The 27,743-nt window shown below is 39.1% G+C and overlaps 3 protein-coding genes across 54 annotated transcripts in view; 2 read left to right on the top strand and 1 right to left on the bottom strand.

The window, feature by feature from the left end:
• The window catches only part of NEB (nebulin), a 159,629-nt gene extending 147,223 nt beyond the window's left edge, over positions 1-12,406 (top strand). For 21 of the 49 annotated variants that reach the window (XM_081004288.1, XM_081004289.1, XM_081004277.1 and 18 more), the window contains 13 exons: positions 193-285; positions 2,271-2,363; positions 2,873-2,965; positions 3,390-3,482; positions 3,887-3,979; positions 5,075-5,167; positions 5,492-5,584; positions 8,125-8,232; positions 8,896-9,079; positions 9,791-9,883; positions 10,070-10,219; positions 11,072-11,181; positions 11,609-12,406. In XM_081004288.1, the coding sequence (XP_080860414.1) occupies positions 193-285; positions 2,271-2,363; positions 2,873-2,965; positions 3,390-3,482; positions 3,887-3,979; positions 5,075-5,167; positions 5,492-5,584; positions 8,125-8,232; positions 8,896-9,079; positions 9,791-9,883; positions 10,070-10,219; positions 11,072-11,181; positions 11,609-11,782 (1,470 nt within the window). In that variant the 3' untranslated portion in view covers positions 11,783-12,406. The remainder of the gene's footprint in view (positions 1-192; positions 286-2,270; positions 2,364-2,872; positions 2,966-3,389; positions 3,483-3,886; positions 3,980-5,074; positions 5,168-5,491; positions 5,585-8,124; positions 8,233-8,895; positions 9,080-9,790; positions 9,884-10,069; positions 10,220-11,071; positions 11,182-11,608) is intronic. The other 28 variants (XM_081004260.1, XM_081004253.1, XM_081004251.1 and 25 more) reach the window with 13 other exon arrangements.
• The window catches only part of NMI (N-myc and STAT interactor), a 135,070-nt gene that overhangs the window by 1,239 nt on the left and 106,088 nt on the right, over positions 1-27,743 (top strand). The window lies entirely within an intron of this gene.
• The window catches only part of RIF1 (replication timing regulatory factor 1), a 34,062-nt gene continuing 20,551 nt past the window's right edge, over positions 14,233-27,743 (bottom strand). The window contains exons 24-35 of one of the 3 annotated variants that reach the window (XM_081004847.1): positions 27,320-27,419; positions 26,449-26,583; positions 25,977-26,122; positions 25,569-25,658; positions 25,420-25,486; positions 21,714-24,623; positions 20,084-20,230; positions 19,479-19,556; positions 19,267-19,382; positions 17,234-17,387; positions 15,648-15,753; positions 14,233-15,322 (exon numbers count right to left, since the gene is read on the bottom strand). In XM_081004847.1, coding sequence (XP_080860973.1) covers positions 15,102-15,322; positions 15,648-15,753; positions 17,234-17,387; positions 19,267-19,382; positions 19,479-19,556; positions 20,084-20,230; positions 21,714-24,623; positions 25,420-25,486; positions 25,569-25,658; positions 25,977-26,122; positions 26,449-26,583; positions 27,320-27,419 — 4,270 coding nt within the window. In that variant the 3' untranslated portion in view covers positions 14,233-15,101. Of the gene's footprint in view, positions 15,323-15,647; positions 15,754-17,233; positions 17,388-19,266; positions 19,383-19,478; positions 19,557-20,083; positions 20,231-21,713; positions 24,624-25,419; positions 25,487-25,568; positions 25,659-25,976; positions 26,126-26,448; positions 26,584-27,319; positions 27,420-27,743 lie in introns of all 3 variants that reach the window. The other 2 variants (XM_081004846.1, XM_081004848.1) reach the window with 2 other exon arrangements.

Below are 27,743 nucleotides of genomic sequence, written 5' to 3'. Positions count from 1 at the left end.
TGCAACTTTCTTCATGATAGGAAGTCAAAATATATAGCATTTCTTTCTCTATGTGATTTTTATTTTTTGATTTCCCCCCCTGGCCTGTGTTTTAAACACCATAAGGCCAAACAGAAAATTAGATTGTGCTATCTTTGCTGATGGTGTATCCTGAGATAATTTTTTTGTTTTTGACACTTCTTTGTCACACAGGTGTTGTACAAAGAGAATTTAGGGGCTGGAACTCCAACACCTATTACTCCAGAGATGGAAAGAATCAAACGCAATCAAGAAAACTTTAGCTCGGTATTTTTGTTGCTAAAATGAGCTTTAACTTCATCCCCAAATATAATTAACCATCTTGAACCTTAACCCCTCCATAACATAGCTATCTTGATATGATTTCAATGATAGTATTTCTTTTTGAGTCCATGAATGGTGCTGAATTTGCTCCCAGCTCATACTGGCATTGTAAGCAAGAAAAGAAACCATATTGAACAAGGCCAATTTTTGCTCTATGCATTCCAACCAGATTTAAATAATATTGATCCTCTCCCAATTCCACATTAATATTTTTTAATCCTGCAAGAAAATTCTAATTAACAAAAATGCATTTTTTCACAACGTACACATTTCTAAACATATTCAGTCCCAAAATACATATTTTTTAAAAAATATGTTGAGAACCGTTTAGCAGAATTAGAAAAAGTGTGAAATATGAAAGCTTTCTTAATCTGCATGTTAGTCTGGGAGGTGTGACTCATGTTATACTGTATCAGAATTCACCAATATCTAATTTTTCAAGCATCCCAAGGGCATAGGGATGGACCTCAGACATGGGGAGTGCAATGAATGGGTGCAATACATCTGCACCTTAACCTCCCAGCAGGATCCGTCTGCCCAGTGCTAGAAGAACTGAGAACAGGAAAACCAACTCACCTCACTTTGGAAACAAGAGAGTTGCATGCATTCAAGAAAACTACAGCTTGGTAGTTCAAATATGAAAGTTCCATTTCAACCCTTTAAAAATTAACTTTTAAATCTTTGTTCCAGGTTTGTTCTATTTCCATACATGCAATTGACTTCCAGGGGGAAAAAATCCATTTATCATCTCCAGTGTGCCCTCCAGCCACTGTTTGGTCTTCAATTCCCATTATTCCTGACTCTAGGCTGTGCTGGCTAGGGCTAAGGGGACTTGAACTTCAGTGTAGGGCACCATGTTGGCAACTACTACTGATTGTCATTTCCCCCTGCCTTCTTTTTTGGAGCACTTTTAAAAAAAGGAATCAGTAATTTTGGATATTATTAACTGCTCTTCTCACTGTCCCAGCCCTATCTCTTTCTCTGTTTTGACCTTCTTGATTTTGATTTTTTCTAAGTCACTGTTTGTTTCTGTGTGCTATTGTAAAAAGTATATGGTCTTTCTCCAGCTGGGTTGAACAAGTAGTGCGACACATTTTCAGCCAAAAATGCACTAGAAAAATCATTCTGCAGCTACCATTGTTGCATTCCTTCTGGAATAAGGCAATGGAAGCATTTGCATCTTATGAAATAATATTTATACTCAAATATTCACCGTTGAATCGGTCTTCTAAGCTTGCTGTTACACTATATTTCTGCCTGGGAAATCCATACATTGTGATATCTTTCTCAGTGGTTTCTTTGCTTCTCCCATGCCTTCCCTTGCATTATTTTGCCAAGGTGAAGAGAAACCTTATCCAGAACCACCGGCTGATCTCACCAACATGGCTCTTTGTAAGAAATGGCCAGACACATCCTATTATGAATCCCTAGCCTGCCCCACTGTGATGTGGCACACACAATATAGAAAGTGGAGATCTGCAAGAAGTAACGTTACAAAACTCCCAGTGTAAATCAAAGCTTTATGGTTATTCATCGTCAGCCCAACAACCAAAAACCTCCACCTTGGTATCCCAATGAGTTCCTTGGGTACAATCCACCAATTAAGCATTTCTAAGTCCCACCGCCGTCAATAGTAGCATTAAACTCACTGAATCCCTCCTACTAAAATCAATGGGACTTAAAAGTACGTACATTTGTCTAGATTCATACACATTGGGAATTACATGAATGCACCCATGTTTGATACGTAACAGGATGAGGGAAAGCATGAAACCACAGGAAATTTATTGTGGAAATGGGACATCACCTACAGGCTCATACCCAGGAGATCTAAGACCATATTCCTCCCCCCTTTTTTGCAGATCAAAATTAACTGTTGTTTTCCTTCCTTATTTTTCTTATTTCTGCATTCCCTTGTCATCATGCAGGTGCTATACAAAGAAAGCCTAGGGGCAGGAATCTCAACTCCTGTCACGCCAGAGATTGAGAGAGTCAAACACAACCAAGAAATCATTAGCTCGGTACTTCTGGGAAAACAGTTATTTTTAAATCTGTTTTGTAATATGATTAACTCACCCCTGCTCTCCATCCCAGCTTCTTCCTGCAGATGGAGTTATAGACCCCTATTGTGAAACCTCCTCCCTGTCTTTTATTTTCCACTGTGGGAGAATGTCACATCCTGAGACTTTTTAACCCTTCTCTTCCTTTCTAGGTCTTATACTCACATTCCTCCCAAAACATAACAATCTGTTGTCTTTCCCACACCAGTTGTTTGGCATTCTATACATATTATACTTGGATGCAAAAAATGCCCATTATTCAAAAGCATGATCATGTATTAAGACAATACTTTGTCCTTGTTTTCCCCAGACAAAAATAAGTGCTTATATGCATTGTTTTAAAACTGTAACCCAAAACACCCTGCAGAATAAATCACAACCAAATCAGAACTCTACCCCTCATGCTTCAATAACAAAAACATGACAGTTAATTTATTGCTGGTTTACTCGGCTGCTCTTCTGTCTCACAGGTGTTGTACAAAGAAAACGTAGGGAAAGCAACTCCGACCCCTGTCACTCCTGAGATGGAGAGAGTCAAACGCAATCAAGAACACATTAGCTCGGTATTCAAAAGAAGACAAGCAAAATATCCCACAAAGACCTGGATTCTAAAAAATAACATCCAATGTGTTAATGATCTATGCTTTCTAACAAAACAAAACAAAAGTTCCTATTTACCACTTAGCATAAGAATTCTCCCCTTCAAACTCCCTCTGTGACCTAAGTTTTAACTCACTACTACTAGGACTTACTCCTTTTTATTTTTCAGCAAACATAGGATTTCCGTCTTTATTTTCTACTTTTCCAACTTCCTCATCCTACTAGACTGTTTTCTTACATGGGTCCTCTCTTTCAGATGACACTAAAATCAATGGCTAGCTTTACTGGAAGCCGGTGTGACCCCAGTGTTAACATTTACAAACTATTAATCTTGATATGCCGTCACTGGCACCTTATGATTTCTGGATACTCTTTTGTATCCCATAGGTTTTGTACAAAGAGGAACTGGGGAAAGGTACCCCGACGCCTGTCACTCCTGAGATGGAGAGAGTCAAGCGCAATCAACAACACATTAGCTCGGTATTCAAAAGAAAAAAGAAGATCCGAATGGTTTACCATAACATTAGATGTGTTATAAAGATCCATGCTTCCTAATCAAATATAGCATCCAGTCTCACCTCTTGGCATAATCACCCTATCTTCTGAACTCTCTTTGCAACCTAAGCTTTAACACATAAGTACTAGGAGTTGGCTTAATTTCACGTTTGGTTTGTATTTATACCTTTCCAACTTTCTCATCCTACTAGATTCTTTCCCTTTATGGGTGTTGATTGATTGGTGTCTCTTCCAGGTGACACGGAAATCAACAGCCAGCCAGCTTTCCTGGAAAGCTGGCATGATCCAATTATTAACATTACAAGCCAATAATGTTTGTTTGCAATCTGCCGTGATATGATTTCTGGATACTCTTTTGTATCCTGTAGGTTTTGTACAAAGAGGGATTGGGGAAAGGGACTCAGACACCTGTCACTCCTGAGATGGAAAGAGCCAAGCGCAATCAAGAGTTCATTAGCTCGGTACATTTTAAAAACAAATATACATATTTTAAATAACATCCTAACAAGCTGTGGGAATTGTTTCCCCTCTAGTATCTAAAACTATACTTTCTTCCTTAAGTAAGATACTCCTATTTATTTAAACTACTTACATTTTACTCATAAAATACCGTAAATCTGATATTTGGTATTTAATAATCTGACCATAGAGGTTTTTTTTTATAACCTTGCAGTGGTGACTATAGGACTCTATCCAGACACTGTTAGACCATATGATTTCTGGTCCACATAACAAATTTCTTGATAAACAAATTTGTAATAATGAGAAAAATAATACTACAATCGCTAAATTATTTTGATTGAACATCCCATACACTTATGAACTGGTGGTTTCACAAGATGTCATAGGAAATCGCATGTAGGCAGGAACAGACAACAACATGATTGATGCTGTTACTTTCCAAATTGGTACATTGTTGATAATGGGATTTCAGAAAAAGGCCTTTAAAATAGTTTCCCCACCCTATCAATATAAATCTCCATAGAATTCAGCATTCAGAGGCCTCAGCATTCATGAGTTTTAGGACTCAAAAGTCAGGAACACCCTTCAGTAACGGAACAACCAACACCAGCATGAAAAACATGCTGCCCAAGTGGTCTTCCAACAGCACACTGAACAAAAAAAGCTTCATGTAGCTAATGAGAGACACAAGATACTTTGTAATTCGGTAGTTAAAACTAGGACAAGAAACTGGACCATGAGTTTATATGTGATCACTTCCCTGGGCACAGCTATTACACAGTGATGGATGTTGCCTACTGGATAGAATCCTGATCTCAAAATAATACATTCTTCTTTTAATTATTTTACCTGCTTAATTCACTGTTGTACATTCTTCTCCTTGGATTTTGCCTTTCACTTGTACTACGACAGATCAGTTTCTATTATGTGACTTTTTACACTGGGGTCTTTACAGTTTTTTATTAAATTTTTAAATTGCTTTTGCAAAATGCCTACATTTGAAGTGCCGCCCCGGTTATTATACTTTTCCTTCAAACAATAGTTTTATTCGCATTATATTTTTGTGATTTTTGGATACTTTTTACAATCTTTAGGTTTTGTATAAAGAAAACTTGGGGCAAGCAACCCCAGCACCTATCACTCCAGAGATGGAAAGAGTCAAACGCAATCAAGAAAACGTTAGCTTGGTATTGAATTTTTTAAAAATACTTTTTTTTAAAAAAAATAACATCATCAGATATAACCTTGTCCTGCATCTATTTTATCTGAATCTTATCCATTTTCATATTCCTAAAGAAAACACTCCTTTTAATTTTTTTTAATACTTTTTCTTTTTCCTTCCCCCCCTTCTTGCTTTTTGCTTTATCCAATAACTTTTTAACCACTTTGTTTCTTGAATTCTTTACCCACCTATGCAGTGATGATGATTAAACAGTAACACAACTTAACACAATGGTTCATCAACAATAATCTAATTCTTTGATTTCTGGACACTTTCTTGTATGCTGTAGGTGTTGTACAAAGAAAGCATGGGAAAAGGAACCCCGACATCTATCACTCCAGAGATGGAGAGAGCTAAACGCAATCAAGAAAACATTAGCTCGGTATTTTTCAGGAGAAAAAAACCCCTCAATGATCTAGAAAATATATAACTTCTTTTTAACACCTTAAAAAGTATAATACTTTCCCTACTCAATTTAAACACTTTACCCAACTATTAACTTTATTAATATTATAACTTTATTTTGACATTTAAAATACTAAAAATGTCACCTAAAATATGTTTCTAATTGTTTCTTATTCCTAGTTATGTAGAATTTACATTGAAATATAGTTTAAGGATTTCTAAGCAACCACTGACCTCAAATAACAGTTGAATGGTCTCTAAACATTTTGTAACGTCATGTGTTTACTGATGTTTTTAACCAAATGAAATGGCGTTTGTTCTGTGTTTTTTAATCTTTCTTTAAAACAGCCGATAGTCTACATAAATACAAAGGTCCAAGATGGTGTCCCTAGCTCAGGGGGAGGGGCGTAGCAAATGCTTTGGTCCCAGGTCTACAGAGAGCAGAAGCTTGATTAAATTGGCATGTGCTCAATATTTGCACATATATTCTGTGCACCAGCTCGTTTCAGAAATGTATTCAGCATACAAAACCTAGAGGCACGTACCAAATGAATTCAAAGGAAAGGGGGAGCTCTATTTGCATATTGCATACAAGTTTCCCCTTTTGTACTTAACTGATCTGAGAAGCCTACTTCAATCTTAAATGTTGTCACAGCAAGATTTACAAAGAGAGAGCCAATTGTTGAGCCAGTTCAACAAGGACAGCATCAGAGCCGACACAATTGGCATGACCAAGAGGTGGTCAAAATTATAGCTTGCTTTCTTGTCCCTATTCTCATCCAAAAGTTTGCACTGAAGCCTGAAGGACCTTTATTACTGTGTGTCCATTAGTACTTAATTGACGGCAACACTTGCAGGCTGGTTTTGCAGGATCTAGCCAAATAAATGGTTATAGAGAAAATTAGCATAGGGTGGCAGACTCTTACAGGGGTAGGGTTTTTTTTGGGGGGGGGTATTAGTACATTCTATTTAAGTTAATTGATGCTTAAGCTCTATGGGAAATAAACTGCTGGAGACAACAGCACTAACCATTGCTTTTCTTCCATCTCCCAGGGTCCGTTTAGGGCCGTTCAGTCCCTCTGGCCAACCATCTCCTGGTCAAGAGCCTATATATGTAGGAGGGACAACTGGGGACAGATCTACACTTGTTTAAAATGTTAGAAATGTGTTATTAAAATGTGACACCAGAGGGTGCTACAAAGTAGCGAGCCTAGTTCCAGCCTGGGAAATAGCAGAGTTGATACCATTTTAATTCATATGATCTACTGCTGTGTCTCAAGACAGGAAAAAAAATCAGGTTGTTTGTTTGGGGAATAGTTGGGGGGTTGCATTTTGAATACAGAGAATGAATCTGTTTGGAAAGCCAGGACGACTCTGAAGAATGGACGAACTGACCACTATTTCTAACCAGATTATATATGTTTTTCTATATAAGCAACTGCTGATATGACCAAGCAAAAGGTAGGGTGTGTGGAAAGGATGGACTCTTGACATCACCACCCACTCATTTGCTGGGGATTGCTTGGGGAGGCCACCTCCATACATTTCTGGTGAAATTTTGCCATAATGTTCCAAGAGTCATTGTTGCCTATGCAACTTTTGGTTGGATTGCTACCATGCACTCCACACTGTGTCCTTGGATACTTTTAAACAACTTCTGCTGGTAATCAATGCAGTGGAAGGAGAAATGCTTGATGGGAGTAGGACACCTAGAACCCATTCTTGTGCTTTATGGTCCGTTGTGTCCCTTTGTTTCTTTCTAGACACAATTCAAGGTGCTGGGAACAGCCAGAGACCCCCCTTTTCTTATATTCCTTAATGAGAGAAGATCATCTGTGTTTTGAGTTGCCCCAATAAGGGCACGTAGAGGAGGAAGTCTTAAGACTGAGCATTTTCCAGAAGTGCTATAAAATAAGAATACCCTGGAATGAAGGCTTGCATCATTAAACTGGGGTTGCTTTTGAGTAACAGAGTGTTGCTCACTTAGTTAACATTTTAGGAAGGACTTTGGGTCAGTGGTAGGCTAAGAGTACATGCGTCAAATGCAGAAGGTCCCAGGTGTAAGGGCTGGCATCCTTTGTTTAAAAGGAGATAGCAGGCGCTGTGAAAGACTTCCTTTGCTTGAGACCCTTGAGTCAGAGCAGGCAAGACTAGGCTGGAGAGACAAATAATGCAACATGATTTAAGGCAGCTTTCTGTATTCTGTTATTTTATTGCTATTCTTTTGAGTGTTATGCTTCACTTACAGTTCTTGGGGTGGGTCTGGAAACGATGTAAATCAACAATGCTCTTACATTAGCCATAACCTTCTAAAGGCACACAATTTGTAGTTAGTAAAAAAAAAACCCCGTGGCATAATCTTGTGATGAGCCCATCAATAGTGATCACATCATGTTTGCATCTGCCTTCGGCACTTCTTCATTCATGCCTCATTTCTTACGTCTACATAAAACCTCTCTTAAAATCTGCTTTCGCACTGGCTGGGCCACGTTTATTCACATCTTCTCATTTTGTTAGGTCCTCTACTCTGATAGTTTCCGGAAACAAGTACAAGGTAAAGCGGCCTTTGTCCTGGATACCCCTGAAATGAGACGTGTTCGGGAGACGCAGCGACACATTTCCACCGTAAGTATTTGCAGCCAAGAAACTGGCTGCACAAGTAAAACCAGCCATGGTGACTTATTTAGCAGTGCTCAGTATGCCTTAAGATGAAACTGTTCCAGGCAGAAATTTAATGAAAAGGTAAATGCAGAGTGGGGCTGGGTGATATATTGTCCACAAACTGCCTTGAAGCCGTTATTATGATATCAGTTTCATAATTTTTGACCTGGCAATATGCTGCGAGCACACATGCTTTGCAAAAATAAACATGCGGGGGGGGGGGGGGGGATTTGAAGTCAGCCAATGCTTCTCTTAATTCCCGCAGCCTGTTAACTCTGCTGGCTCAGCTCTCCCTGCCTCCTGCAGGGGACAGCAAATCACAAGAGTAGGCACCAGCAAAAATCCCAATGCGGGGAAAACCATGAAGCCACCATCCTTATTTCAGACATTGTGGTATCTGTATATAGTGATGTTTAGCTGGTGACATATTGATGATGCTGAAAACCAAATATCGCCTAGCCCTAATGCAGAGATCAGGTTTGCTGTCACAGAAATGGACATATCTGGTGAACACAGTGAAGTTTACTTGTACTTCTGAACTAGTTAAGGAATTTATATTTCTGCTTGCCTTCTACAATTAATGGCATGTCCATTCCAGCTACCCATGTCTTACCTTGAAAATTCCAGGTGAAATACCATGAAGACTTTGAAAAGAGCAAAGGCAGCTTCACACCTGTAGTTACTGACCCCATAACAGAACGTGTCAAGAAGAACATGCAGGATTTCAGTGATATTAACTACAGGGGCATTCAGAGACGAGTTGTGGAAATGGAGCGGAAACGGATAGATCAAGATCAAGAAATGAATACAGGTACTGATTTTATGCTTTGGTTTTTCCCCTCTGTAAGTGAACTTTACATAATGGTCACAGTTGACAATATATGTAGAAAATTATTTATAGCGATGTGATTTCACATCAAACACACGCACTCTTCTGCCTTGTTAAATTGATACTGAATACATGAGTCCTGAACCCTATGCTTGTAATTGTTCCCAGTTAACCAAATCTGCTTGAACAATTCACTTCTTCCTTACCTTACATATTTTTGAGGACAACACATACTAATTCATGAGAAAGTGCCTTATACTGAGGTGGCCCATTTGGCATACTTTCATCTACTCCACCCACATATCTGTAACATTTACGGTTGCATTGTATTTGCACTCCATGTGGTCACCTCCTGCTATTAGTGGTGCACCTACCTACCAGATACTGGAGAATGTACATGCAAATGATACTTTCGACAACTGCGCTAAGGGCTCTTCCCTAATGGTGCAACTTTTTTTGTTGGTGGTGGGTCAACATTGTTAAAATGTAAAAGAACAACATTCTTTCCCATTCATTAAGCATTCTGGTCAAGTCACATTTCAGCAGTGAGTTGCAAAGCATTTCCTAAATTAGTTTTTTGCTGTGTGAATTCCATTTTAAGACCTGTTGGATTCTGCAAATGTGTTTTCTTATACCTATGAAGTCAGAGGCGAAGGATAAAACTAAAATACCCCACCCACCTGTCTTCTGCAGATCTTCGTGTGTGGCGTACTAATCCTGGATCAGTCTTTGACTATGACCCAGCAGAAGACAACATTCAATCTAGAAGCTTACACTTGATTACTGGTATGTTTTGCATCCTGTAACATTATGCAAATGGCTGTGGATGGATACAAGCCTTTATCCTACAGTTTTAATGCTTTAAACACTCCACAATGTAACTTTCCATTTTGATTTTTAGTTAATTTTGCCTTTGACCAAGTACGCTCCTCCTCAAGACCGTAAATTTCTTCATCTTTCTTTCTTCCCTAGTTCAAGCCCAGCGACGTAGCCGAGAGCAATCCCGCTCTGCCAGTGCTCTGAGCCTCAGTGCTGGAGATGAAAAATCTGAACATTCAGAGGCTGCCGATCAGCACATGTCCTATTACAGCAATGGAGGCTTCTTTACCACAACTACATCAGGTATAAGGGACTCAGGACTACACTTATCTTGCAGGGATACCTCTTCAGGTTGTGTGTACTGCTATTTCAAGGCGGTGGGGGAGGGGGCAAGGTTCAAATCCTTGCCTTTTAATAATATTAACAAATTGTAAAAACAAAAAAAACATTAAGAGCATTCGTTATGGTTACTTTTCCATATGTTTCATAAGGACCAAAGACAAAGAGGCTTTGCAGGAAACAATTCTGTCCCTCTTCCCCCAGTGACATAACTACAAATTTTAATATTTATTAAGTTGGGGCTTCTTGCAAATCTGATCATATAGGAGCATGGTGTGGAGGTGCCCAGGCCTGGGAGACAGGGAATAAATGATGCAGTAATGTTTCAAAACTCAGGTGAATTTGGGTAGTGTGATTATAATGGACAGGCAGCACTAACAAATCAGAATTGCCAAAAAATGCAGTAGATAGTTCAATGCAAGCTGCTATATACTATTAGAGATAGTAGGGAGACACTTTGTCCTAAAGACCTTTATTTGTCTTTCAGATAATAGTTCTACGTCCTTTTGTGCTATTTTTCTGGGCAGAAAATAGCAAGCGTTGGACAAGTCCGGGGGGGGGGGGGGGAGAGAGTTAGCACAGTGGTAGAATACAGTTCTGTATAGCAATATTCTTGTGTGTTTTTTTTAACTAGAACTATTTATCTAAAATGACACAGCTACATCATCTTTGCTGATTTACATCTGCTGTCACCATTCCCTCATAAAATGCAACCAAGCCCCATTTAAGTTTTATAAAAACACAGCTAAATTATTGAAGAGAATCAAAGCTTCCAGCTGGTTTCTCATTATTCAATTTTTTCATTTCGCTTTCCAGTGGACTACAAACACGCTAAAACTGTAGAGCTGCCACAACAACGGTCATCTTCTGTTGCTACCCAGCAGACAACAGTCTCTTCCATCCCCTCTCATCCATCTACTGCAGGGGTAAGGAAAATAAATTATCATATGGCAAGAGTAACAAGTACAAAGAACTAGTTTTCTGAATTGCATCCATGTGTTGCATTGGGGAGAAAAACCTACATGTCTAAATTAATGGTCAACATTGTTCTCTTGAATGTACATTTACAAATGGAAGAGAACAACAGTCTTATTTCTAAACACTCCTTTTCTTTCTCTAAAATATTATTTTATATTTATATAATCTTTTATACCAACAGAGCTGAGCTCAAAGCAACTCACAATATTATTTTTTTTTAAATGACCAGCATTTCTACCACTATAATCATAAGAATTCAGTAAATTATTGCAATTTAATGCAAACTGAAGGTATTTTAAATGGTTTATCCCAACATACTGCATGTATGGTAATAATCTAACAGCATTTATTCTTCTTTTAAAATGACCACCACAGAAGACGTATCGCGCCATGTATGACTATACTGCAGCAGATGCTGATGAAGTCTCCTTCAAAGACGGTGATGCAATCGTCAATGTCCAGGCCATTGATGAAGGCTGGATGTATGGGACTGTGCAAAGAACAGGCAAAACAGGCATGCTTCCAGCTAACTATGTAGAAGCTGTTTAAGCCAAAATGGAGGCAATATTCCATGACACATTTTGACAAGGTAAATAACAAGGTACCTCACAAAATGGCTGCCTGCTATAATCCTTAAACACTTTCTCAGGTGCCTTATTATTTTCCCGTTGATATATGATGTATGCATTGCCTTTACACAACAAACATTCTCTCATTCTAGTCATCACAGAACCAGTGGGAAATACCAACATGGCAGCCTCCATCACTACCTTGATTAAATGGACTTGTGTATTGAAACATTATCTAAAAGAGAATTGTTTGGCTCTCAGTTCCACTGTATTGTCAACCTCTTTGTTTGGAATCAAGCTCATAGTCCAAACTAATCTTACTCTTTTTTAATGAAACATCTAATCTGTGTTGGTTTTAATGCTTTTCTTATCAAGAGATGTTGTGTTCTCCTGTGATATTATAAAAATAGCCAAATGTATTTATTTCTGTTTCAAGTAAGCAATTATGTAAAGCTAACATCTCAAACCAGCCAAACTATATGTGGGAAAGCCTCTCCTCTTGTCTGCTTACAGAACGCTGATGCATGCCTTATTCATCTGAGTGTTCTTTGGTCCTGGTACTCCCTCTCCAAGTGGTGACTAATAAATTTCACAGCTCTGCAAATGTAGTTATGTGCTTAATTTATGCTGGAGGTGAGAAACAGATCACTGGATGCTCAATTCCAAATGGATGTGTGCAGAGGAAATCTAGAACCATGGATAGGCACAAATGCTGCTAGCTCCTCCCAATTCTTCCCTGTAGCCAACGGACTCTTACATTCATCTGATGTCATCGAGAGGAAAGGAACCTTAACTGACACCATTCATCAACTGATGTGTGCCTTGGAAATGTATTGTCTGCCAGGCTCAACTAGGCCTGGGCAATGTATCGCCCAGGATGATAGAGGACCAGAGTGCAATGGTGGTTTCACCCACAATATACCACAGGGTGAAGGTGCTGGAGTTGATGCAACTCATTCCTACCTCAGTGCATCAGAGGGACAAGCTGCATTAGCCCCAGCCCTGCAACGCACCAGGGTCTCACTGAGGTGGTTTGGGGCCGAGGCAGCTTGTTCCGCCACCTGCTTTTCAGCACTGTGATGTATCACCAGCCAAACATCACGCTACAGTGATACACTGCAATGTTGAAAAGCTTATCACCCAGCGAAGGGAAAAATATTTACTAACACACACCCTCCTCCCAAGAGCCAGGAGAAGCCTGCAGTAGGATCCCCCAAACACCTTAGGGCTAACATACCTTGGCAGTGTCTCTCGCAACTGTGGTGATGAATGGTTTGACTAGCTCCTGCAGAAACACCTCCTTCTGGGATGAGACAAATTACACTGCTAAAGAAGAGCATCTTTCACCTGAAGAAATCTGAGAAATGCAGCTGCAAGGTAAGAGTAGCCACCACAGACGGGTGGGAGTGAAATGTGGCCCATAGCACTCTCTCAAACTGTGACTCCTTATTAAGCAGTTTCCCATCCCTTGGGAGTTCAACAAAGCCCCTACCAGCTCTACCAACATAGTACATAACCTGCCTCTTCTGCAATACATCCTCTCTGCATCTATATAGATGGGACGCAACAATCAATGGAATTTACTACATTAAAAACTCTAAGCTACTACAAAGTTTCCTTGATTTTGTATCTTAGAAAAATATTAATGATTAAAGAGACATTCCTTCTGCTGAGTAAAACACTTAATAAATGACTCAAATCAACTTACAGACACAAATTAAATACTAAAACCAATTAAACAATAAAAACCTAAAAAACACACACAAAAGAAATTGCTTACTGCAACAAAGCATTTCCCCTTAAGACCTCTTTCATATGCAAATATACAATGAAACAAAGACTCAATTGCCACCAGTTATCAGCTGAGAACCCTACTCAGATTGAAACCTGTTTGCATCTAATGTAGATTTGGGGGGGAAACAGGCTAATTCTGGGTGTAGCACACTGCCAGCATGACAGAGTGATTAAATGCTAGTAGCAATACATACTAACCACGTAAGTATCTGAAAGCTCAGCACTGAATTCAGTCAGAATAAAGTATCTGTACATTGCCTTAAATCATATCATGATGTTGATCAATCTACACCCACATACCAAACTGTAAGTTCTGGGTAGACATATAAGCATATATTTCAAAGAAAAATATTTAGAGTTCCCTCCTGCAACATGATGCCCTCCAGGAGTTTGAGGCCCAATTCCCTCAACCCCAGCCAGCAAAACAGCATTAAGAGGCCAGGACACTAGCCCAATGAAGGACAAGCACTAAAAGACTAAATAATAGGACCATGCAAGACCTCAAGTGGGAGGAGGGTATCTCTCCAAGCTCTACTTCAATTCCCTTTTCAAAGCCCATTTCAACAGATTTAGATGAAAAAGGAACTGCCAGATCCATTAAATCAAGACACAATTAAAACCAAGTTCTCTTCAAAATACAATTCTAAATAAGAGTTCATTATTTTATTCATATATACATATATATTTATTGCCAAAAAAAAGTGAAACAGATCCCATTGTTACTTCTCCAGAACGGCAAACTGTGTGCTTTATACAAACACAATTTTCCCCATCCAATGTTTTAACAAATCTCAGATCATAATTAATAATGTCTAGAATTGCTATTATCTACACATAATGTACAGTTATTTATGTCTAATTGACATGACTCAGAGTGGGACAAGTATAACTCCGATAAATATAAAAATTCTGTAGCACATGAGATTTGAGCTTGAAAATACTGCATCAGAATTTCAAACCAATATACATTTTTCTCCTTTTTGCATAATAAGTGCATGCAAAAATAGAGCTGTGAAATGGTAGAAAAATTGTTTGGAAATCCTTTTTTTTTTTAAAGCACTAATTAAGTACAGTACATCTTAATATGAAGACAGACTATAGAGCCACTGTTTTCCAAAACACCAGTAGCAAAAAAGTTGGCATCACTTTTGGTAAATCACTCAGCATCTCAAGATTCATTCCGCATAGTGAACTTTGTTGCTGTTTTTAAATATAGGAATAAAATATAAATCTGCATTCAAAAATATAGTTAAAATACTCAGCAAGTTGATTTTTTTGTGGGAAACTGTGTGCAACAGCAATAAAAACACTTGAATAGTGAATGTACCAAACTTACTTATTAAGATATACAGACTGATGCCATACCTGCCTTGAGTGACGAAGATCTCTTTTATTCTTCTGGGATGTTTTTAAGTGAGTGTTCAGCTCAAATAAAAATAAAGGGATTTTAGAAACAAAAATGTCTCACTATGAAGTCTTCTCTTCTGAGAGATAAGTACAGATGATTAAACAGTGCTTTCCCGGGTTGGTGACTTCCAACGAGCCTGCAGGTTTTTCATAATACAGTTTGTCATGCTATGTAGTTTCTCTTGCATTTCAAAGAGTTCACTCACTGAATAGTTGAGAAGATTTTCAGAAGTAAACTGCGGAGCAAGTATATCAATCTGGGCCAAAAGGTCTGTAGTTGATTGCTCATCTGCAGTGGAGGAAACTGGCTCGCTCAAGTCTAGGAAGAAAGAAAGTTCACACATACAGAGATTTCCTATTTAGAATCAAACTAGAGCCTACTCAAATTCAACAAGTCCACAATTCTTATTTGTGCAATTACATACCATATAACTACAGCCCTAATGGGCAGGCAATGCTAGAATGGTGTGTAACAGCCTTAATCATATAGGAGAAATTGCTTGCCCTTTTTGGACCAGCTGTGGAATGACAGCAATCACACTGCTACAGGTAATGTAGACAATGGATTTAACCTGGGAAGCAAACATACCCAGTCTGCATTCCAGTTCAGGCATCAAAACTGCACAATGGCAAGCAATATTTACCTGTTTCTATTTTATCTTCATTTGTGGAACAGGCCTTCTCATCAATGCCATTCACTGGCTTTTCTACATCCAGGCCAGCATTTTCTTCAAATCCATGAGATCGTACCTGCACATTTGGGGGAGGGGGGGGAAAGAGATTTTATTGCAATATATTTCAATTGGAAGCAAAATTGAATACAGATGAGAAATATAATTTATAGCTAATTAATAGTATTCCTTCTTCAACAGGAGGGGGTGTCTGGTGGCCATGAGTACCAGGAAAGCTGCTGAAGTTCTGAATCAGTGTCTGGAACCAGTAATGGGTTGGATGGCTGCTAACTGTTAAAAAGAATTAATCCAGACAAAGAAGAAGTGTTTCTGCTCAGCAGAAATAAGATACTCTGCATGAGTATTATTCGCTGGTCTTGCAATTCATAGGTGCTTGCGGATCCAGCATTGTGTTACGCAATGTTGTAAGTCAAGCAGAATGTATTGTGTGGAGCAAAGTATTTTAGAATACACTATATCTCTCTCTTTGTATAATACCATACCCCTCTTATATCTGCCATCTTTGTTACCGCCCATGTTGTCTTTAATTTCCCAGTTATGTATTTTGGAATGCTACTGCAGTTCATGGTTTGTTTTAGCTGCTCTTACTCACCCTGAGTATTGCATATGCAACATAAAGGTGGGATAGAATGTTTTGTACAAAAAATAAAAGCAGAACTACCTTGCAACTATAAGCTTACATTTTAAAAAACGTAGCTGTACATTTTTGGAGAGGAACCCCCAAATGACTAAACAAAAACCTACATTCATTGAGTTCCAGGACATATGAAAGATTGAGGGCAGTTGAGTCCAGTTCAAGATTTTTAAATTAAGGAAGGGGAAGAAGTGGGACATTGACTTGCTGAAGTGTGACAGCTTTAGCATGGAGAGGGAAGGGAAGCAGGTAAGGGAAATGTGTTCCACAAGGTGTTTTATTACCTCCCATCCCCATGCTATGTGGGGTTTCTTCATGAAGGTGAGGAAGCTGGCACCTTGCTCCTTTTACACTCTCTATAATCTTTCCTCTTTCTGCTGCATAGCAGTAAAGTCCTCAAGTACTAGAGCCTGGAAGTCAACTCTAAACCAGAGCCTAAGTGCTCTATAATACAGTGATTTCAGGAGGATAGGAAACAAGAATACATATCTTTGTAGATATTATTCCATTTCCCAGCAAATGCAAAGCAAGAAGAGCAGTAGTAACAGAGCAGTCTTCCCTTTCACCTGCTAAACTCAAACAAGGCTCAAAGTTCCACACTGGTAAAGCCCTGGACAGAAGCACTCCTGTTATGAATAGTGGATACATGGCAACATCTTGTTGTGTGATCAGACTTGCTCTTTTTATTTTAATTTCAAATAGTAGTGATGATGATGATGATGATTTAAATCTGTATACTGCCCTATACCCGTAGATCTCAGAAAAGATCTCAACATAAAACTGCAATATAAACAATACAAAATAATGCCTCTTGGACTAAGTGTTCTGCAAAAAAGATTTCTGATACAAAAACAAGCCCACATTTCAGATTTTACTTATTTTATTATAATGCAAAGAAACTAACCTGTTGGTCATGGTATCCTTTAAGAGCTCTTTTAACATTGGATACTTTGGGAGAACGAATGGGAAGAGTTTTGATCTCGGCTGATGTCAGAGAACTCAAGTCACCTACAGTCCTGATGTTCTTTGCTCGAATGAGTTGTCCTAATCCCCTTGCCCTTAGCCAAATCAAAGGGAGAAGTGTTAGTCCCCCCACCTCTTCTTACGTAACATTCTATGGACAAGGTAAGAAAGACAACCATATTAAAATGCTTATCTTTGAAATACAAAAGGACTCTTTTCAAAAATCATTTTTCTACTTTAACACAGGATTTCTACAATTAAGTTACCCAATATCTAGTCTATGTATATGCAACTCTTTTACTTTCAAAGTGCGTGCATAAATCCTTTATTCAGAAGCTTGGGTGGCTGTGTGGGGAATTTGCTGGAAGAAAGGTGGGACAGGCACTTGAGCCCCACCCCCAATTTCTCTGCATGCAACAGCTCTACTTCTGAAATTTGTATGTCAAGAAACACTATGTGAAGGTAGACATGTTCTGGTGAGAATAAGGAAGACATTTGGTTTGTCACTCCATCAACAGGAGACAGGGCCAGCTTGCAGTTTAACTCCTCTGCTAGGGAGGAGGTCTCAATCTCCCAGACCAAACTGGAACTTCCTCCAGCTATGCGCGCCAAAGTTTAAAAAACAACCCACCTATCACACTTAGCGGGTGGCCAGATTAAAAAAAAAAACTCTTTAGCAAAGTGAGATCAAACAAAGCATTGGGACTTTCTAGGAATCCCTAGCTCCCTTCCTTGTATCATTCATAAGAATAAGTCAACATCATGAGGTGCTGGAAGCATTCGCTTCCAATCTTGCAGCGGATGACTACTGCTTATCTTCAAAGGCCCATTTCAGCTGCAGTGGTTGCTATGAGGAAGAGAAGGAAGTTTGCGCCCAGGACTGCCCTACCTCATCCGCCATCCGCATGTCTTCCAAATTCCTAACCAAGATGAGTGTCTAGTAGGCCAGAGTGGGATGGGGGCAAGGAAACAAAACATAACACAAAAAGGAGAGAACAGCATTGTGTTGGTAGCTTTAAGTGAGCAGCGCAGAGCCTTAAACAGCTCAGGAACACAATACCTCAAAGACTGCTTCTCCTTGTATAAACCGACCCAGATCCTGCAATCATCACCTGAGGCCCTTCTTCATGTGCCCCCTCCATGAGAGGCCTGGAGGGTGGCAACATGAGAATGGGCCTTTTCAGCAATGGCTCGTTTATCAAATGCTCTCTCCAGAGATGCTTGCTTGGCACATCCATTACATATCTTTAGGCACTGGACAAAAACATTCCTCTTCTCCTAGGCCTTTGGGTTATACAATCTATGCCCTTTTAAATTGTGCACACAGTGGGAGGTGTTTTTGTTGTTGTTACTATGTTATGTACCGTATTTTTCCGTGTATAAGATGCCCCCATGTATAAGACGACCCCTACATTTTAAACCCAAAATTAAGAAATTAAGTTGTTTAGCTTTTATGGGGGGTAGGGGAGGTCACTTCCGCCAATCGCTCACCTACCTGCCTGCCACTGACGATCACACACCTCGCCACAGCCACCAATTGTCTGCCCGCTCGCTGCCATCAACAGCCCACCCGCCCACTTGCCGCAGCCGCCAATCACCTGCCTATTGCTGCAGGCACAACCAATCGCCAGCAGGCCTTGCCGAAGCCACCAATCACCTGCCCGATCGCCGCTGCAAATCTCCTGCTTGCTGCTGCAATTAATCGCACGTCCCCCCTCTGCATTCACACCCAATCCCCCCCCCTTTTTTAGCAAAAAGCATTGTCTTATACACAGAAAAATATGGTATTTTTCTGCTTTTATATTGCAAATCACACTCTGATCCTTGGATGAAAGGAGGTATAGAAATTAATTAATTAAAATAATTGCACCTTGAAGATACTCTTTCCTTCCCCCATATGCCCGAAGCAGTCTTCTTTGTCAAGAATACTTCAACATTTGACACAGGAATCTTTCCCAATGACTTCCTACTTACCAAATATTTGAAGTAATCTGAGGCAAAATTGTGTCGACAGGCGCTTTACAGCCCACTAATGCAGGATATATGCATTCTGTAGGACTTGGTAGCGGCTCCTTGACCATTTCTGTGATCTTAAATAATACAGAAAATTATTAATTTGGCTAAGTTTAAAAGCTGAATACAGGAGAAAATGGAGAAGATATACATAAAGCCGAAGCAAATCTTACTAAACACTTCTTTGAGCTCTTATATTTATGGCTACGAGATCCTGGGGACAGAGATCCTTTGGTTGGAGTAGTAATAAGCTGGATAGGAAAAGAGGAAAAAAGCTCTCTCAGGATCATAGGAATTACCTAACACCTTATGACTAGTCTTATTAAAATCTTTTGCCTAAAATGGGACAAAAGCTAGTGCAAAGGAATGGATCATACTACTATCGACAGCCAAAACTTCTTCAGTAAACTAAATTAGTGAACCACATTTAAGAGAATGGCATGTTACCTTGCCATTTTTACTTCCCTGAATGTAGAGCCGAAAATAATCATATAATCATGTACACAAGTGGGTGGTTCCCCACCACCAGCAGATGTCACATCACATACTGCTCTGGAAGGTCCACTGACCTACAGGAGTGGTTTATGGTGGGGTGCAAACAGCTAAATTAGGATGGACAGAGGAGCAGAAAAGGCTTTCTACTTGTGCACAGTGATCTCCAAATCCAAGCCTCAACTCTTTTGTATGATTATAAGCAGCTTAGTTTATTGCAATGTTCTTCAATGTCGCAGAGATCATTCTCTCAGTAAAAATAAAATAAGAGAATTCCAGGTATTACCTTGGCTTGGTGGTTAGGTGAAGATTTAATACTTCGGAAAGACTGAGAACCATTAGAAGAATGGGTTCTAACCACAGGACTTCGCCTGTCAATGTCATCTGCCAATTCTTCCTGGTAGATTGGATTGGCAAAGGAAACTCGTCGGCTCTGTTCATAGAGATTCAATGGATTTTTAAGAACAAGGTCTTATACAATAAAGATACACCAAAGCCACAAAGTGTTGACTGATTCTCAAGGGAAATTGATTTTTTTCTGCAAAGTAGCTAGCATTCATATATTTTTAAAACAAAACTGACAAACATGATATAGAAAGAAGCATTACGTCAGTACAGCTGATTTAGACCCATACAATATACCATAAGAGGTCCTCAAAGTGTGCCCAAGTGCACATCCTTAACAAAAGGGGGGAAATCCCTAAAGCAAAAATAAGTTCTACTAGTCGTGACTAGGAAAAGGGAGTGAGCCTGCAATGGCAAGTGACATAATTTTAACATAGTAGACTTGAGTTGCAATGCAACTATTGCAATTTCCACCCTATAGCTCAGTAGACATATATAGGATATACTGTAAGAAACTTTGGACAACTGTCTACGTCTGGGTAACACAGGAGACATGTGGCTCCCTAAAAAGAATAAATTATGCATTTCTCATGTTCAGATCTGGTTGTGAACTATACTACACTTTTGAGACCTACTGATCTACATTAATCTCTGGTTTGAATGAGATAAACTGGCAGATTTCAGCAATATTTGAGATATTTCACATTGGTGAGTGCAGTGACTACTAATTAAATAAAACTATTATTTATTAATCACCTGCCACACATGTCTCAGGGCAATGTACAAAATACCATGAAAACACAACACACACAAAATCAGATAAATGCAATATAAAGTAGGCAGGTACCTATTGATAGCCTGAAAGCAGAACCTGAACAATTTTGTTCGTAGGAATGAAAAACTGCAGTATGAATCAATCCAGAAGCCTGACTGTGGAGCAAATGATGATAAACATAAAAGGCTAGTAGATGGTTTTAAATGATACACGGAGTGAGGCATCAGTAGAAACAGTGTGCAACACTGATTAAGAATGGTCACAATTCAAGGCACAGTGTGTGGGAGCTGGGTATTTTGGAATACAGGATATTCCGTATTCTAAGTTGCACCACTGAGTTTACAGATGTTGCTGTAAAAGATGCCCAGGTTTCTAGGTAAGTTAGATACATTATGTTAAGATAAGCAGCTTAATCTCTTACAAGCAAAAAAGAAGCTTCTGAATTGACAAAAGACATTTCCTCCACAAAAATTTAAAAGGCTACTACTAAAATGAGGCTGCATTTTAAATTGTATTTTTAACCCGTATTTTAATTAACTGTTTTTTCTTTTTCTATTACGTTTTATTGTAATTTTATTGGTGTTAGCCGCCCTGAGCCCAGTTCTGGCCGGGGAGGGCGGGGTATAAAAGGGGAAAAAATATTTAAGCCTTAAAAGGGAGGGAGATATGAAAAAATCATGGAGATTTTGTAGGTTTTAGCTCTTATTAAGGAAGAAATGGATACTGAACTGTATAAAGGATATAGATCCAATACAGAGATATTCACATATAAATTTACAAAAGCCACTTCAAGTACCTTGTTTGCAGGTGATGGAGAATCTTCTTCTTTTTGTCTTTTTACACCTCTCTTTAAAATGCTGTTAGAGGGAGAAGCTGATGGAGACCAAATACAGCGTGCCTGCACTCCATTAGGGCTTTCACTAATCTTGGCTACAGAAAGAGCATAAATTTCCTGAAACTTTAGAGGGGAATCTGAGCTATTTTCCTTCTGTACCAAGGCTGAGATTTCATGTTCTACTGATCTGCTGGCTATATCGCTTTCTGCATCCTGTTCTTGAAGTTCTGGTACCTCTGTTACAGATACTGGTGTCTTGTCTACAACATTCTGAACGATGTCAGCTTTTGTTTCGCTGGCCTTTATTTCTTCAGGTTGGTTCACACTCATCTCTACGTCAGTCCTACCTTCTGGATGACCATTTTGATTACTATCTCCCGTTATTACAGCACCTGGGTCCGTGTCTGCTTTTAAGGATGGACACTGAACAATGTGTTCTACTGAATCAGAGTCTACTGAACTTGGTTCTGAAGTTGCTTCAGCCAAGCTAACACAATCCAGATTTTCTGCAACGGATGTGTCACTCTCATCTTTGACACGGGATGATTTCTTGAGTTCCTCTTTTGGAGTGTCACCTCCTAGCAAATCCTCTTCAGATCGGATACCCTCATGTGAATCTTTCAGGGCAGAGGAATTGCTAATGGAGGACAGTGGTGTGCTCGCTGCACAAGGTTCCATATTGAGCCTTTCAGCAAACTGAGAATCAGCCGCAGCAGGAATGCTTGGCAAAGCCATTGTTGATTTATTAGCCATCTTTTTAGACTCTTTTAACTTTAGTTCTGGGCTACCTTCTTTTTTTGGGCTACCTTCTTTTTTTGGGCTACCTTCTTTTTTTATTTCAGTGATAGACTTTCCCAACAGTGGAGATGGCTTCTCACCACAGCAGTTACAGCTCTTTGATTTCCTTGTCCGCTTGCTTCTTTTGTGCTGACATTCACTTGTCTCTGAAGACTTCTCAGGTGAAGAAGAGACACTGATAGCAGCAGTATAAGCACCACTTTCCAAACCTTTGGCAGGGGAATCAGAACATTTATCCCTAACTGTCGTTCTCTGCCTGCTTTCCAGAGCTGACTCTGAAGTGGAGCGTGTCAGCATTCTGGCAGCAGTTCTCTCTGTATCTGAAGAGTCTCTACAAAGGGAAGTGTCCATATCTTGCTCAAGTCCTGAACATTCACTAAGTGGGAGGGTAGTTCTCTCTCTCTCTTGACCAGTAACACCAGACAGTAGTGCTATTTCCATGTGTTCATCAGAATGCATTACATCTTTATTTTCTGGTGGCATGGTCTGGATTTCTGTTGCAGGTTTTGCATGAAACTCTTGGCTTTCTAGCACTTCCTTCACCTGGCTTTCAATTGAACTGCTTTCAAGTGAACTACTTTTATTTTTCGATCTTCCTAACCTTTTCCTCTTGGTTCCTTCTTCTCTTGTTTCAGAACTATCAGACTCAGAGTTTTCTATACTGGTAAGTAATCCCTGTGAGGTTCTTCTTGTCTGATACCGTGGAAACCCTTTAGGTTTCTCACCAGTTGTTTCTGGAACAGAATCTTGCAAGTCACTGATGTCAGATGATTGACTTCCTTCAGATTTTTCATTAGTTATGCTAGTTTCCTCTTGGATAGTTCTTGAAACATGGGAGTCCTTCAAGATCGTACCTTCTGCAGTCCTGCTCCCATGTACATTGATTTCTTTCTTTATACTTCCTTGTGCATCTATTGTTTTATCAGGAACAGATTTTTGCTTTTGTGCAGAAGCCTCTTTACTTTGTGAAATCTTCTTTGGCAGAACCTTTTCACCATCTTTACGCCCATCTTTTTTCTGTTGACTGTTCTCTTTGTCTGGACTACCTGAAGCTCCTTCTGCAGTTTCTGGTTTTCGTCTTAAAGAACGTCTTAACGGTTTTGGATGAGGTGAAACTTGTGGACTTTGGCCAACATTAGATATTGTAGCTGCTGCTAAAGTCAGCTCTGGAGGGGTATTCTCTTTAGAATCTAAGTTTGCTCCTGCTTTGGTCTCTGCAACATTGTCCAAAATTTGTTTATTTTCTATTGTACATCCTACTGCATTCAACTCAGAAACTTGAGAAGGGATGTCTAGCAAATATTCTGGTTCTTGTATTTCACCAGGCAATTCACACTTATCTTCTACAAGCTTGGCAGGAGACTCTTGCATATTTTTCTCCTGTTGCAACTGTGATATCTTTGATTTTTCTTCTTCTGAATTATCTGTTTTATTTTGCCTAAGGCTTGACTTTTTAATCCCAAGTGTACTTTCAGGTTGCAATTTTGAATTAGCCTTATTTTCATCTTTCAATCTTTTGACTTTGACATAAGTCTCCAGTGCACCTAAGATTTCTAGGTTTGACCTTTTAGGTCTGGGGGTGGCTTTTTCCACTTTGTGTTTGAAGGTGTTATTATTCTCCACATCTGGAATTCCTTTGAAAGAAGCATCTGAAGCAATCATGCATTCCTGTTTGGCTAATAAAGGAGTACTTGCAGATGTTCCAGACACAGTGAAAGTTGTAGGACTGAATGGTCTGTTTTCTGAACTATTAAATTTTTCCAGTGTTATGAAAGACTGTCTTCTGCTTACAGGCTGTGGGGTTCCTGAAATGACATCACTAGAGGCAGAACTGCAGCTGCTGACATTAGAGGTACAGTCATTTAGAGAACAATCCAATACTGAAGTCTCCCCTGGAACTGATTTAGGAGCACATGTTTCCAATTTCTCACAATTTGGATCTAAGCTCTGTTTGCCAGAAGTGGTAAGCTGTTCAGCGTTGATGGAATTATTGTTCTCTGGAAGTACATCTGCCTTCCCACTTTCAGTTCCTTCATGGGCAGTGCCAAGCAAGTCACTTGCTGCTTTTTCATCCTGCATTGAAAATAGCTTAGTGTCATTATACATTTTTTGACTATACTGGCTACTTCACATCCCACCTTTCCTCGAAACTCAAGGCATTATTATGTGCCAGTTCTAGGCATTCATACAGCCAGATCTATTTAACTACAGCAAAGTTACTACAGCATGCACTTTCAGGTCATATCCTTGTCCAACAGTTATCGTAAAGAAACAAAAGAAAGAAAGAAAAAGTCTTATCACTAAATCACTTTGGATACTTTTCCTGTTATTTTACCAAAATTGCAAGCATTACAATTTAATTGTGTTTTTTGCAATTCCAGAATTTGTTCCAGGTAAGAACATGCAGGAAAATCCAGCAAAACATGTGCAGGGGGAGGGGTTGACAGTTCCAATTATTCACTAAAACAATTTAGTTTGCTAGCTTCAAAAATCTAGTCATTTGTTCCAACTAGAAATTGGTGTCAGCGTTCAAGTATAGACTATGCACTTTCTATAATGGAAGGCCTGAAGCCATTAGCAGAAGCAACCCATACATCCCAAGGCACCATGGCAGGGTGCAGATATGCTTATGCCTTCACTCAAAAAGGAAGTAAAAGCCATCCAATGTACTTCAATAATGTTTCAGATGTCAATATAAACCTTTTTGTGGTTGTTAGTTTGACACTTGGTAAGGATATGTGTCAGCAGCTACATGTGCTTTACTCCAGCTATACGCTACATCCCTTTCCCTATAAGTCCTTTATAAAGATTTTTTTTAAAAAAATACCATTACTATCAATTCCCAGCAACTGTCAACATATGAAGATACCTGGAGCATTGTTTTGTTCTCTTCCTTTTCAGATTCTTCCTTCATATCCACAAAGGCTGGCTTATCCCTAAAATAAAGGTGACTTACTTAGATGCACGGAAAACTCAAACATTTTACATTTCAAAGCACTGTTGGTCCCTAATACTTACGGATAATTTTCCTGGCTCTGTGTATATTGGGAAAACAAGGTAGTATCTTGAGATGCATCAAGATTATTGTACATTGTAGGAATATCAATCCTGCAAAAAATATAAATGGTCAACATTCCAATAAAATGAGTAGTCCTAATACATTTGATAAAGAATGGCATTTTAAGCTAGCAACTGTTCAAATTTGAAGGCTTACTCTAGGGCCTGTGTAGGAACCATTCTACCCAGGGGTTGCAATAAGCTCCCTTATTGGTTACTGAACCTAGCTGGGCAGAGGAAGTGGGACCAACTTGGAAGCTCTTCTTCTGCCAGCTCTTGGCAATGAAGATGAGCTACCTAGAAAGTTTCAGACCTGGTGGCACACAGAAAATGTGCATTTCTTCACTCTTAAGTTACTAAGTTACAAACCTTTTAGTTCTTAGCACTTCTTTTTGGTGCTCTGTCAACACTCTCTCTTTTGTTTCTGGAGGAATAAACACGAAGTCAACAGTATTTTCCTCTTCCAGGAGCAAGTTTTTTCGATTTGTCTTTGTCAGCGAGTTTTCTAGTTTCATCTGCTGCATGAGAAAAAATAAAAATAAAGAGTGTAGATAATTTGCTGCTTATGAACACTAACAGTACATATTAGACAATGCTGTAAACCTTGAGCTGTGGCTGAGTGAAAATGGTTTCTGTTCACATCTGGGGAGACAAATGGATTCTGTCTATAATCAGTTGCAAATTCCACCGCAATCTTCAAGTGAGCCCCATACCTACATGATTCAGCTCTCCTTATCAACAAGAAAAATAACTGATGCTTAGAATAGAAAAAACTGGGTATTATTACTGGAGATGTAAGTGCCAATAAGAAACAATTTCATTTAATGAACTGATGTCTTACCTTTGCAGGTGTTACGGGGGAATTAATACTTTTCTGCTTTAGTTCATTGGTCTGTGCCAGCAAGGAGTCTCTTTTCCCACTAGGATTTACTTCTATTCCACTTATCTTTGCATCCCACTGGGAATTCTCTGTTTGCTGTAACAAAATTAAAATTTAATAAGAGTTATTATAATACCTTAATTGAGTTCTTACTGTAGTTCTTACTATTAAACAACAATTTAATAAGAGTAATGTACTATTACCACAGAATGGCTGGGCTCACCCAGTCAGATGGGTGGCATATAAATAATTTTTTTTTTTTTTAATAGTAATAATTACAGTAAGAACTCAATTAAGTGAACTATCAGTTGCTTTTTAATGAAAAGTAACTCAAAGTGACTTACAAAAATAGCACATAACTGAAGAACAATATGAAACTAAAACAAAGTGAAAGCTAAAAACTAGAAGGGCAGGACTAAGAAAGCCCATCACTGAATGAGGCCAAAGGTAATTAAAGGCCAAAGGTTTGGTGGAAAAGAAATGTTATTGCTTGCCACGTTGAGAGCATTTCATAAATGGGGACCCACCACTGTGGGGGCCTGTTCTCATGACAACACCCTCTGCATCTCCCTTGGAGGGACACAGAGAAAAGTCTCAGATAAACGAAGTTCATGTGGGAAGAAGAGGTCCTAGTTTCACCAATTCAGATTGTCAGAAGTGCTATCAACTAAGTTTCTCCTCAGATTTATCTGCAACTACCTTTAATAAACAAAAAAACCCCACCACACTCCTACTTTAGCAATTGTAAACTGAATGAAGGTGTGCATTTTGACCTATTTACTCAGAAAAATAAAAAGGTTTACTACAACTAATGTCAAACCCTAATACTTACAGAATCAGAGCATGTCCCGTTACATTCTCCCACTATGTCCGTGTTTTCAAAGCCAGGCAACGAGAGTAAATTCTTTTGCTTGGCTTGGCACAAAACACATCTGCAGGGAAGCAATCATGAAAGTGCATTTAAAATCTTTGAATCTGATATTCAGACTTCGAACAATTAGTTTTTGGCACCATGTTTACACTTGAAAACTTATAAGCAAAGACTGAAGCTTTGGGTTGCTAGCTACAATGCATTTTCAAGATGATGCAGCTTGGTATTCTATATCCAAACCCAAACACTATGCAAAACTTTCACCTGTTTTGACTGTCTGTATATGACGTCTATACTAGTTTATTGTGTGAAACGCCAAGCGAAATATGAAGTTCTGGAGGACAAGCAATACTATTACTTTGCTTCCGTTGTACAAGTTACTTCA

This window comes from Podarcis pityusensis, assembly GCF_964106645.2.
Source record: "Podarcis pityusensis genome assembly, chromosome: 1".
NCBI classification, from domain to species: domain Eukaryota; kingdom Metazoa; phylum Chordata; class Lepidosauria; order Squamata; family Lacertidae; genus Podarcis; species Podarcis pityusensis.
This window is presented reverse-complemented; position numbering and strand designations above follow the sequence as displayed.